General features: G+C 38.5%; 1 protein-coding gene across 2 annotated transcripts in view; it reads right to left on the bottom strand.

Moving 5' to 3' along the window:
- CEP85L (centrosomal protein 85 like) overlaps nt 1-14305 on the bottom strand; it is a 143810-nt gene that overhangs the window by 41245 nt on the left and 88260 nt on the right. For both annotated transcript variants that reach the window (XM_040238415.1, XM_040238416.1), the window contains exons 4-5: nt 10163-10284; nt 168-285 (exon numbers count right to left, since the gene is read on the bottom strand). In XM_040238415.1, the coding sequence (XP_040094349.1) occupies nt 168-285; nt 10163-10284 (240 nt within the window). The remainder of the gene's footprint in view (nt 1-167; nt 286-10162; nt 10285-14305) is intronic.

The following is a 14305-nucleotide window of genomic DNA, read 5'->3' as shown; positions in this document are numbered from 1 at the left end:
TGTGAACTGGATGGATGGAAAACAGCACTGGAACACCTTTTACTACACATACAAATATGAACCATAGGAACAGATGGCTCATCCCCAAAATGTCCTAATCATACAGTTTAAGTATATGTTTGACAATACTAGTAAAACAACCACCACAAAACCCTTTGTAATCTTACCTGCAAACCAGCCCCATAAGAATCCTCACAATTTACATAATGTCCTAACATGGCATGTTGTGCTCGTAATTCATTATCCCTTATTCTTTCATGCAGGTGGGTAATTTGTTGCTTCTGCCTGCAAAACATAAGTTGGGGTCACATTACACAAAACATACTTTTATAAATTGATCTAATTAAAAGCAGAATTTTCAGTATTCTAATTTGGCATTAAGAGTTAGAAGTATGATCTTAAAATTCATAATAAGAAATCGTTTTAAACCACAGTACCATGAGATATGTTAAATATAGAAAAAAGTTTATACTGAGTACTCCTGGTTACTTAAAAGAACATCATCTTTTGTAGAATACTCTTTCTAGGTTCTGACAAAGTCATGCTTTGCTTTCTTTCTTCTTGCTGCCTAATATACAAACTGTTTCATTCTCAGTCAGGAATGCCTTTATCTTAATATCATTATTTCCATTCATCCAAATTCTTTTCAACACGCAATACCAATTGAAACATCTGATCATTGTAAGGAGTGACAGGTATTTTTATAAATATCCTGTAGTTCAATTGCTGTACTCTGCCTGCACTTTATCTACAATATCCAGGTTGCATGATCTACGCATAAACATCACCAAGGAAGGAGAACTCACATGGTGGCAGGTTTACGTCTCTTGATAGCGCTGAAATTTCATTTTAATGTAGCCTCATGCTGGACCCAGACACACTGAAGCTCATATATTTCCTCAGTGGATCATAACTTACTCTAATCAAATGATATAACTTTTGTGAATTTTTCCTAAAACATTTGAAAACTGTTAATGTGTCAGGCAACATGCTAGGAGTTTTATATGTATTATCATTAATTGTCAAAAATTTAATAATAAGACTCATAATGAAGTTATAAGAGACAGAGGGAAGACAGATTGAAATAAAAGAAGAGATGACCAAAGGTATAGGGTGCAAAGAGGAAGACCAGTAAAATTTTACTAATTTGTTTATATTATACTATAAAGTATGTGATAACATATCTAAAAAAATGTAATATCTTAATTTAAAAATATTTTATTACTAAAAAATGCCATCATTTGAGCCTTCAGTATTGTGTATGTTTCACAATTACATGTGGAAGTAAAATCACATTATAATTTTGCTAGGTAAACTTTTAAAATCAGTGGTGAATATAAAATCTGGTATAGTGTGGATTTTTTTAAAAAACAGAATTCATATTAAATGTCCTCCTAACTCACCTGCTTTATAACCTAGGATTTGTGATCAGATTCCTAAAGCGAGGCCTATGTGTACATATCAGGTTATTAAAAGTTATTAAAACTCCAATTTCACATATATGATCAATTAACAGATGAGATTTTGCTCACAGCAATTTATAGTACAGCTGTCATTTTGAGATAGATCTCGTAATGCAAGGTGGGATATTTATTTATTATATTTATATCATAATTATTCTCCATCACAAGTGTTGAATTAAGATTTCATTATTTTTATCAGTTTACTTGAGTATTTAATACACTTTTAGTAGTGTGTTTCTAAGTTATTTTGCCTGTTTATACCTAAATATATTTATTGTTCAGTTGCTCAGTCATGTCCAACTCTTTGTGACCCCACAGACTGCAGCACGCCAGGCCTCCCTGTCCTTCATCATCTCCCAGAGCCTGCTCAAACTCATGTTTGTTGAGTTGGTGATGCAATCCAACCACCTCATCCTCTGTCGTCCCCTTCTCTGGCCTTCACTCTTTTCCATCAGGGTCTTTTAAACAGTAGGCTGTTTGAATCAGGTGCCCAAAGTATGGGAGCTTCAGCTTCAGCATCATTCCTTCCAATGAATATTCAGGACTGATCTCCTTTGGGATGGACTGACTGGATCTCCTTGCAGTCCAAGGGACTCTCAAGAGTCTTCTCCTACATCACAGTTCAAAAGCATCAATTCTTCAGTGCTCAACCTTCTTTATGTTCCAACCTTCACATCCATACATGACTACCGGAAAAACCATAGCTTTGACTAGATGGACCTTTGTCGGCAAAGTAATGTCTGTGCTTTTTAATATGCTGTCTAGGTAGGTCATAGCTTTTCTTCCATGGAGCAACTGTCTTTTAATATCATGGCTGCAGTCAACATCTACAGTTATTTTGGAGCCCAAAAAATAAAGTCTCTGTTTCCATTATTTCCCCATCTATTTGCCATGAAGTGATAGGACTGGATGCCATGATTTTGATTTTTTCAATGCTGAGATTTAAGACAGCTTTTTCACTCTCCTCTTTCACCTTCAGCAAAAGGCTCTTTTAGTTCCTCTTCACTTTTTGCCATAAAGGTGGTGCATATGGATTTAGAAAAGGCAGAGGAACCAGATATCAAATTGACAACATCCACTGACTCATAGAAAAAACAAGAGAGATCTGCATATCTGAGGTTATTTTGGTATTTCTCCCAGCAATCTTGATTCCAGCTTGTGCTTCATCCAGCCCAGCATTTCGTATGATGTTCTCTGCATATAAGTTAAATAAGCAGGGGGACAATATACAGCCTGACATACTCCTTTCCCGATCTATAACAAGTCTATTGTCCCATGTTCAGTTCTAACTGTAGCTTTTTGACCTGCATACAGGTTTCTCAGGAGGCAGGTCAGGTGGTCTGGTATTCCCACCTTTTAAAGAATTTTCCACAGTTTGTTGTGATCCACACAAAGACTTTAGTGTAGTCAATGAAGCAGAAATAGATGTCTTTCTGGAATTCTCTTGTTTTTTCTATGAGTCAATGGATGTTGTCAACTTGATATCTGGTTCCTCTGCCTTTTCTAAATCCAACTTGAACATCTGGAAGTATTCAGTTTATGTACTGTTGAAGTCTAGCTTGCAGAATTTTGAGCCTTACTTTGCTGGCGTGTGAAAGGAGTACAATTGTGAGGTCGTTTGAACATTCTTTGGCACTGCCTTTCTTTGAGATCGGAATGAAAACTGATCTTTTCCAGCCTGTGGCCACTGCTGACTTCCAAATTTGCTGGCATATTGAGTTCAGCACTTTACCAGCATCATCTTTTAGGATCTGAAATAGCTAAGCTGGAATCCTATCACCTCCATTAGCTTTGTTCACAGTGATGCTTCCTAAGGCTCACTTGACTTTGCACTCCAAGGTGTCTCGTTCTAGGTGAGTGATCACACCATCATGGTTATCTGGGTCATTAAGATCAGGAAGAAGGCAAGGATGTCCTGCTACCCACTGTTTTTCAGCATTGTCCCTGAAGCCCTAGCTAGTGAAGACATGAATGCAAAGTTTTGCAGCATCACACTGAGGTACAGGCATATCTGAGCCTCATCAAGGAGCCTCCATTCCTCCCAGGAGGAGTATGCAGCGACATCTTCAAAGCTTATACTGTTCCGGAGGTGGGTCCCTTAGTGCTGCCACTGCCATCAGACTCTGGCCAGAGTGGGCCGCGAGCGGCCGGGGGGTGGGACACGCAGGTTCTGCTCCAGGCCCTGGTGCAGGGCGCCTGGGGCGGCATTGTGGAACCTCAGAGCCACCTCTTTGGCACGTGGACAGCACCTCCTCTCACACCTTTTAGGTCTCGTCACAGGGTCCCAAACCAGTGCTCCTGAACCAGAACAGATTCACTGGCAGTTTAAAAGAACCTAGGTATACAGCATCATAAAATCAGTTTCTAAATCTATTTCATTTCAAGGCCAACTGCTATACTGTGTGAAATTCCATTCGGACACCAAACACTGTACCTTAGCACTGGACTTCACAACTCTTAGGGCAGAGTCCCCAGCAAGAAAGCCTCACTTCAGATGCCAGACAAAACCAACTGGCTACAAATCTATTGAGTTCCCAAGATTTTTATTATAGAATTTCACTGCATGGGCATGACTGATTAAATCAGCTCTGTGACTGAATTCAATCTCCAGTCCCCTCCTTTCCCTGGAGGCTGAACTAGCTCCAAGACCCAACCCTCTGACCACAGGGTTGGTCTCTCTGGTGAACAGCCCAGGGCCTGAAGCAGATATCCAGGGCTTAAGAATCACCTCATTAGCATAAATGCAGGTGTGTTCTAGGGCTCATGAATAAAGAAGACTTGTATATATTCACCCTGCTTATTTAACTTATATGCAGAGTATATCATGAGAAATGCTGGGCTGGATGCAGCACATGCTGGAATCAAGATTGCTGGGAGAAATATCAATAACCTCAAATATGCAGATGACACCACTCTTATGGCAGAAAGTGAAGAAGAACTAAAGAGCCTCTTGATGAAAGTGAAAGAAGAGAGTGAAAAAGTTGGCTTAAAGCTCAACATTCAGAAAACAAAGATTATGGCATCTGGTCCCATCACTTCATGGCAAATAGATAGGGAAACAGCGTCAGACTTTATTTTGGGGGGCTCCAAAATCACTGCAGATGGTGACTGCAACCATGAAATAAAAAGATGCTTACTCCTTGGAAGAAAAGTTATGACCAACCTAGATAGCATATTAAAAAGCAGAGACGTTACTTTGCCAACAAAGGTCCATCTCATCAAAGCTATGGTTTTTCCAGGAGTTATGTATGAATGTGAGAGTTGGACTATAAAGGAAGCTGAGCGCCGAAGAATTGATGCTTTTGAACTGTGGTGTTGGAGAAGACTCTTGAGAGTCCCTTGGACTGCAAGGAGATCCAATCAGTCCATCCTAAAGGAGATCAGTCCTGAGTGTTCACTGGACAGACTGATGTTGAAGCTGAAACTCCAATACTTTGGCCACCTGATGTGAAGAGCTGACTCATTTGAAAAGACCCTGATGCTGGGAAAGATTGAAGGCGGGAGGAGAAGGGGACGACAAAGGATGAAGTGGATGGATGGCATCACCGGCTCAATGGAGATGAGTTTGAGTAGACTTCTGGAGTTGGTGATGGACAGGGAGGCCCGGCATGCTGTGGTCCGTGGGGTTTGCGAAGAGTTGGACATGACTGAACAACCGAACTGAACTGAAATATTTAGTCTCCTTCCCAAGAACCCCGAAACAGTGGCTAGTCAGATTTCTTAATATTGGACAAAATTTTAAGAAGATTTACAGGTACTATATTGGAAATTGCAAGTAATGACAGAATGAGATTCTCCTCTGTGCCGACAGCATCATTTACTAATAGCATTAATTCAGCTGTCTCCACTGAGCATAGTGGGTTTCCTCTCTGAATCAGGCTCCAGTACACTGACTTATCCTTATATTTTATCTGTTCACTTCAGTGGCAGGAGCCAAGCAACTTCTAAGTGTAAACCATTATAACAGCTATGAGTATCAGCAACAGCATAGATTAACCAAAAACCTTAGCTTCTTTTTCATTAAAATGAGGCTATTTCCTCTGAACAAACATTTAGTGAGTTTCTATTACGAATAATAAAATATACTTGAAACTCCCTTCTGTGAAGGAGCTCAGAATCTACTGAGGAAAGACAATTACATAAATATAACTATTATATACATAAAACACATATAATGAGGCTACTCTTTGTTAATGGCCACTATGCATCAGACAGGATTAAGACTTTTTACACACATTCATTCATTTAATCCTCATGCTGTACAGCTAGGTGGGAGAGGGGAGTTGCCTTAAACAGTGATCTTCGAAAATCTCACTTTTTGCTTAAGTAGTGAAACTCCTTGTACCCAGGCAGATGAGACAATCAATTTGCAAAAGGTCAAGTATCTTATTCTAAATTACCTAAATGCTTAGTATCAAGTATAAAGAATTAGGAAACCAGGTTTCCTCTTTTGAGTTGCTTTTGCAATTAAACTGTGTGCTTTTTCTCATAAGATAGGGGACATTTAAGAACAGTTTCTTATTTTATATTGGAGTATAGTTGATTAACAATGCTCTATTAGTTTCAGGTGTACAGCAAAGTGATTTAGTTACATATATAAATGTATATTCTTTTCCAAATTCTTTCCCCATTTAGGTTATTACAGAATATTGAATGGATTTCCCTGTGCTATATACAGTAGGTCCTCGTTGGTTATCTATTTTAAAAATACATCCATGTCAATTCCAAACTTTCAATCTATAGCTCTGATCATTTCCCACTGGTAGCCATAAGAAGAACAGTTTCTATAGCAGCTAATTTTCCTTAACATTTGATCTTCCTTGATCTAATTAACCAAAATCTATAAAAGCTATAGGCATGGTAAAAAAAAAAAATTTTTTTCTCATGCAATCATGAACAACTTGATATTTTCAGGAATAACATACAGTGTACAATTTTTAGTTAAGTGACTTTAAAGGTATCATCAACCACACTATATTCCAAAATAGAAAAGTTTAGCATCTTCACTCTCAGCTTCATCCAGGAAGAAACTAAATCCTGTCATCTCTCTCTGAAATAGCCTCTGTATGTGTTATCACAATTTTAAAAGCCATTAGTCTAATCTGGTTCCTAGAAGAAAGATATACTATTATTTTGTTCTCAATTGTAGTACTATATGTGTTATATAAAGATTTTTATACATGAACATTTTTTGCTTTTAAATTTTGATTCTATTGCTACAGAAAGAGGAGCTACTTTTTCTTCCTCTTACACAATATCAAATGCATTAATCATCACAAATTTTATAACAGACTTGTAAAATATCGAAAATGATTTAAGACACTGGGTGCAGTATACTATTCACAAAAATACCCATAATTATTCCCTTCCCTGTGTTACTTACACTCCTTTTGTTCCTACTGTCCACAGGTGAAGTCTCCTGGCCTTGTGGCCAATCAGAACACAGAGGAAGTGATTCTGTGCCACTTCCGAGCCTGATCTCCAAGAGAACGTGTATGCTTCATTTCCTCTTTGAACTTCACCCAGCCACCCTATGGACAAACCCTGGCTAGAATACTGCAGGATAACAGACCCCTGCAGATGCTTGTATGGGAGCATACAGGCCATCCAGGTGAGGCTAGCCTAGGCCAGCCAACTCCTACTCATGACAATGCAGAAGATATAGGCAATTCTCCAAAGAAGACACACAGATGGCCAAAAGACACATGAAAAGATGTTCAACATTGCTAATTATTAGAGAAATGCAAATCAAAACTACAATTAGGTAAGACCTCACACCAGTGAGAATGGCCATCAACAAAAAGTCTACAAATAATAAATGCTGGAGAGGGTGTGGAGAAAAGGGAACCTTCCTATACTGCTGGTGGGAATGAAAATTGGTATAGCTACTATGGAGAACAGTATGGAGGTTCCTTAAAAAACTCAGAGTGGAGCTACCATATGATCCTGCCATCCCATTCCCAGCCATATATCTGGAGAAAACTATAACTTGAGAAGATATGCACCCCAATGTCCACTGCAACACTATTTACAACAGCCAAGACATGGGAACAACCTAAATGTCCACCAACAGATGAATGGATAAAGATGTGGTACCCATAAACAACAGAATATTATGCAGCCATAAAAAAGAATGCAATACAGTATTGTAAAGTAAAATAAAGTAAAAATAAAAATTAAAAAAAACCTATAATAGAAAAAAAAAGAATGCAATAATGCCATTTGCAGCAACATGAATGAATCTAGAGATTATCATACTAAGTAAGTCCAAGATAAATATTTTACAGTAAAAAAATGTGGGATCATTTATATATGGAATCTAAAATATGATACTTATTTACAAAACAGAAACTCACAGACATAGAAAACAAACTTATGGCTACCAAAGGGGAAAGATGGCAGGGATGGATAAATTAAAAACGAGAGTAACGTAGTGTACGGTGTTAGTCGCTGAGTCGTGTATGACTCTTTGTGACCCCATGGACTGTAGCCCACGAGGTTTCTCTGTCCATGGGATCCTCCAGGCAAGAGTACTGGAGTGGGTTGCCATTTCCTTCTCCAGGGTATCTTCCCAATCCAGGGATCGAACCCAGGTCTCCTGCACTGCAGGCAAATTCTTTACCATCTGAGCCACCACATACACATGTAAGAGCCTACAGTATAGCAGAAAGAACTATACTCAATATTTTGTAATAAACCTGCATGATAAAAAGATCTGAAAAGGTTATTTATATATAAATATATATGAATATATATATATACACACATACAGATATATATGAATCATTTAGCTGTATACCTACATGTTATAATCAACTATACTTCAATAAAAATTTTTTTTTAATTAAAACAAGAATTGGCCAACTGAGCAACTCTGAATGATTTTGGATTATTTCCTTAGTATCCTTCTATATATACAAAATTGATAAATATAAATATATTTAATAGACTATATTTATAATAACCTGTATTTCTTACTTCCACAGACTGAATGTTGGGAGCCTTCCCCGAGATTCATACATTAAGTCTTAATGCCCAACATGTGGTATAGAAGGTGGAGGGTCTTTGGGAAGTGATTAGGTCACGAACACAGAGTCCAAACAAATGCAATTAGGATCACTACAAAAGAAGCTCTGGAGAGCTCCCTTGCCCCTTTCACCACATGAGGCTACAGCAAGAAGATGGCCATCTATGAACCAGGAAGTTGGCTCTCACCAGATTCTCACTGAATTGGTCAGTGCCTTGGACTTCCCAGCTTCTAGAAGTGGGAGAAATAAATATTTATTGTCTGTAAGCATTCTATTATTTTCCTGTTTCTTTGCATTGTTCATTTAAAAAGGCATTCTGATCTCTCCTTGCTATTCTCTGGAACTCTGCATTCAGATGGGTATATCTTTCCTTTTCTCCTTTGCCTTTCACGTCTCTTCTTTTCTCAGCTATTTGTGAGGTCTCCTTAGACTACCATTTTGCCTCTTTGCATTTCTTTTTCTTGGGGATGGTTTTCATCAGCGCCTCCTGTACAATGATGCTGGGAAAGACTGAAGGCAGGAGGAGAAGGGGATGACAGAGGACGAGGTGGTTGGATGGCATTACCGACTCAAAGGACAAGAGTTTGAGCAAACTCTGAGAGATGGCGAAGGACGGGAAAGACTGGCGTTGCTACAGTCTATGGAATCACAAAGAGTCCGACACGACTGAGTAACTGAATAATAATAAGCTACCCAGTCTATGGTATCTTGTTATAGCAGCCCAAATGAACTAAGACATCTATTAACTTATACTCAATAGAATGGTATAATGGTGTCTAAAAAATAATAAAAGCTGAGTGATTCTCATTGAGGACAAACCAATTCATATTAATGAAGGTCTGAATTTTGGTCTGTTTAAAAACAGCATCAATTTTGAGTATATACAATAAATCAAGTATTAAAAATATATATCCAACTGTGTCTCTACTTATACATAGAATTCACTTATACTAGAAACATCTAACATTTTAAGATAGTTTTTCATAAAATCCATTGTAACGATCTCTTACAGTCTTCATTCATTTACCCGGCATGGCCGATATCAAGCACTAAGCACATGTACTACATGCCAGGCTCTGTTCAAGATGTTGAGAACATAGTGGAGAATAAGGAAGTCAGAAGGCCTATGCACTAGTTTATATTCCAGCAGATCGTGCTTAACATTAAGTTTCTAAGCAAAACCTTTTGAAATTTCAACTATTAAATTATTTAAAGGTTTGAATAAGGATTTAATTTTAAGATTAAAATATCTAGTACTTTATCTCATAAAAGCACATGAAAATAAGTAGTAACTAGCACTGATTAAGAAAAAATGCCTTCTCAAGCTATCTTCCAATTACCATGATAGGCCACAGGTTTAATTACCCCCAAGTATACATAAATGATGTAGGACCAATATAGATTATAAATAATTAAGTAATAGTAAGATTTATTGCTCAGAATAATCAGGAGTCTATTCAGTTTAAAACATTTTTTTTTTTCAGAGCTTTGGTACTCAAATAGGCAAAATTTTGGAAATGTCTGGGACTGGGAATAGACAGAATGAGACTTCAATATCCTTCTAAGGTTCTATTTCTTAAACTCTACGTGGTAGGTACAAAGATACTTGCTTTATTAATCTACACTTCTGCATGCCTGAAATACTCAGTAATAAAAAACAAAATGACTCACCGATCAATTACAATCTCTTTCTGCCTTAGTAGTCCTTCTTTTATTTTCAGCACTGATTCCCACTTACTGAAATCTTGATAGCCGGGAGGTGAATAACTTTGACGAGATGATCCAGACAAAACCTGCACAAACATGTTTACACTATCAGTATACTAAAAGTGGCTAAAGGGAATATTTATACATCATCTAGTATTTTCCCAATGATTTTCATAAAAAAAAAAAATTTTTAACTACCCCTGTGAATACAACATAACATGAAGAATTTCAAGGAAGTTCTAAAGTAAATGTACAAATCTAATCAAGAATTGGTAGACAACAGGACACATTATAATACTAAATGTAAGATGTCGGTCTCATTATCTTGTGGAAGCTTTCTGGAAATGAGAAAATTAATCATTGCCTAAGGAAGGAGTACAGTAAGGCTAGACTAGACTGTATATGTATTACCAGAAGGGTTTCCACATCTTGAAATTGTCATTCATCACATCATCCTTTAATTACATTAAAATTTCAAAAGCTAAAATCTTTTCCCAAAGTAGTAAACATATCCATAGAAAATGACTATTAATCAGATAATCTAGATGACTGCTGGTCTCTAGTTATCATTGAGAAAAAAAAATCTGTTTAGACTTTTAAAAATATTTAAGATATTTAAACAACACAAACAACAACAAAACCAATGTAACATATCTTCAAACTTCTATCACTGAAACAAAATTAAAATTTTAATACTGGTGGTACTGGGTGAACTGACTCCTCAAACTGATGCTGAAGTTCTAACTCCTAATACCTCAGAATGCAGCTTGTTTAGAAATACAGACTCTGCAGATAAAGTCAAGATGAAGTCATTAGACTAACATAAAAGGGGAAACGTGAACACAGACATGCACAGAGTGAAGACTGTGTAAAGAGATGAACATAACATGATTGCCAGAAAGCCACTAGAAACCAGCCTGAAACACGTTTATTCACAGCACTCAGGAGGAATTCATTCTGCTGACACCTTGAATCTGAACTTTTAACCTCCAGAACTGTGAGACATAAATTTCTGTTGTGTAAGCTACCTTGTTTGTCTGTTATGGCAGCTCTAAGAAACTAACATAATTGGTAAATCAAACAGAAACATAAATTCCTTGGCAAGCTAAGAGATGCTACATGAACACCAAAAAGCAACTTTCAAGGAATTCAAACTTGCAGTAATATCTTTATCCTTTTCTTTCCAAAGATCTACTGACAAGACTTGCTTCTGAATAAACCAGTAACTGGGTGACATCAACTAGTCCTAGATTACACCTTTAAAGTGCCTGTCAAGTAATACTAGGACAGGATGTTTCAGGCAGCAGCAGACGACCAGACGAAGAATGGTAGAAACTACGTGATAACAGAGTACTTAACTTTTCAAATGGGCAGATATTTGGAGTCAGGATGACACACAGGGTTATAGAGACAGGTTAGTCAGAGATTTAGTTTTTGAATTTCATTCTTTCTTCTGCCTAATATACAACTCAGGTTGATATGGGGCCAACATGCACCAGTACGGATATATCAGTTGTTGCAGTACCAAAGCGTTTTCACTGTGGTTGAAAATAGATGCTGCCCAAACACCTTGAAAGGCCTTCCCTAGTGGCTAGATGGTAAAGAATCTCCCTGCAACGCAGGAGACCCAGGTTCAATCCCTGGGTCAGGAAAAGCCCCTGGAGAAGAAGATGGAAACCCACTCCAGTATTCTTGACTGAAGCCACAGTCCACAGTGTCGCAAAAAGTCAGACATAACTGAGCGACTAACACTTTCAAACCCCCTGAATGTCCTATCCACTACCTAAACCACTCCTCAGAGCTTTCCATCATCCAACAAAGAGTTACTTCCTGGCATAAATGGGGGCCTTCAGGACACGACTCATGGCATCCTTCCTGACTGGCTGGTTTCTGCTAATCAGTCTCAAAATTCTTCCATTTCAACACTATCTACCAACTTCTATGTAGCCGCCAGAGCCAGGATTCAAATACAGGCAGCCCAACAAAAGAGTACCACACTGTTTCACTCTCTAATATGGCCCAGCTGACCAAGAAGGTATTTCAAATTTCCTTATCAAGGAGCTGGAAAAAATGTTTGACAGTAACTGCTCTTAAAAACTTAAGAGACAATTAAGCACTGTAAACAATATTGCTTATATTAAGAGAAAGTCTGCTTATCACAACTCCATGTTACTTCAGTTCAGTTCAGTTCAGTCGCTCAATTGTGTCCGACTCTTTGCGACCCCATGAACTGCAGCACACCAGGCTTCCCTGTCCATCACCAACTCCTGGAGTTCACTCAAACTCATGTCCATCGAGTCGGTGATGCCATCCAGCAATCTCATCCTCTGTCGTCCCCGTCTCCTCCTGCCCCCAATCCTTCCCAGCATCACAGTCTTTTCCAATGAGTCAACTCTTCACATGAGGTGGCCAAAGTATTGGCGTTTCAGCTTTAGCATCAGTCCTTCCCATGAACACCCAGGACTGATCTCCTTTAGAATGGACTGGTTGGATCTCCTTGCAGTCCAAGGGACTCTCAAGAATCTTCTCCAACACCACAGTCAAAAGCATCAATTCTTTGGCACTCAGCTTTCTTCACAGTCCAACTCTCACATCCATACATGACCACTGGAAAAACCACAGCCTTGACTAGACAGACCTTTGTTGGCAAAGTAATGTCTCTCTTTGAATATGCTATCTAGCTTGGTCATAACTTTCCTTCCAAGGAGTAAATGTCTTTTAATTTCATGGCTGCAGTCACCATCTGCAGTGATTTTGGAGCCCAAAAAAATAAAGTCTGACACTGTTTTCACTGTTTCCCCATCTATTTCCCATGAAGTGATGGGACCAGATACCATGATCTTCGTTTTCTGAATGTTGAGCTTTAAGCCAACTTTTTCACTCTCCTCTTTCACTTTCAAAGAGAGGGTTTTTAGTTCCTCTTTACTTTCTGCCGTAAGGGTGGCGTCATCTGCATATCTGAGGTTACTGATATTTCTCCTGGCAATCTTGATTCCAGCTTGTGCTTCTTCCAGTCCAGCATTTCTCATGATGTACTCTGCATAGAAGTTAAATAAGCAGGGTAACAATATACAGCCTTGATGTACTCCTTTTCCTATTTGGAACCAGTCTGTTGTTCCATGTTCAGTTCTAACTGTTGCTTCCCGACCTGTATACAGGTTTCTCAAGAGGCAGGTCAGGTGGTCTGGTATTCCCATCTCTTTCAGAATTTTCCACAGTTTATTGTGATCCACACAGTCAAAGGCTTTGGCATAGTCAATAAAGCAGAAAGAGATGTTTTTCTGAACTCTCTTGCTTTTTTGATGATCCAGCAGATGTTGGCAATCTGATCTCTGGTTCCTCTGCCTTTTCTAAAACCAGCTTGAACATCTGGAAGTTCATGGTTCACATATTGCTGAAGCCTGGCTTAGAGAATTTTGAGCATTACTTTACTAGCGTGTGAAAGTGAAGTCGCTCAGTCGTGTCCGGCTCTTTGCAACATGGATTGTAGCCTACCAGGCTCCTCCCTCCATGGGATTCTCCAGGCAAAAGTACTGGAGTGGGTTGCCATTTTCCTTCTCCAGGGGATTTCCCGACCCAGGGATCAAACCCGGGTTTCCTGTATTCCAGGCAGACACCTTAACCTCTGAGCCACCAGGTTACTAGCGTGTGAGATGAGTGCAATTGTGCAGTAGTTTGAGCATTCTTTGGCATTGCCTTTCTTTGGGATTGGAATGAAAATTGACCTTTTCCAGTGACTATCAATTTAATGGGTAGTCATTTCATGCAATTTAGTCAAACTATAGTTCAAAAGTGGTAACAACTAAGACCATATTAATAATTCTAAAACTCAACATAAATTGTGGAAATTATCAGAATGATATGGTAAATTGTTTGTGCTGTAATTATTACATTTGGAGAATAAAAGTGAATATATATTTAATTTATATATTGAATTAAATATTAATCTCCTGGTAACATGTTGCTGCTGCTGCTGCTAAGTCGCTTCAGTCGTGTCTGACTCTGTGCGACCCCAGAGACGGCAGCCAACCAGGCTCCGCCGTCCCTGGGATTCTCCAGGCAAGAACACTGGAGTGGGTTGCCATTTTCTTCTCCAATGCATGAAAG

The sequence above is a fragment of the Oryx dammah genome, unplaced genomic scaffold (assembly GCF_014754425.2).
Source record: "Oryx dammah isolate SB20612 unplaced genomic scaffold, SCBI_Odam_1.1 HiC_scaffold_4, whole genome shotgun sequence".
Lineage (NCBI taxonomy): Eukaryota > Metazoa > Chordata > Mammalia > Artiodactyla > Bovidae > Oryx > Oryx dammah.
Note: the sequence above shows the minus strand (reverse complement) of the source record. Positions and strands in the feature narration are given on the sequence as shown.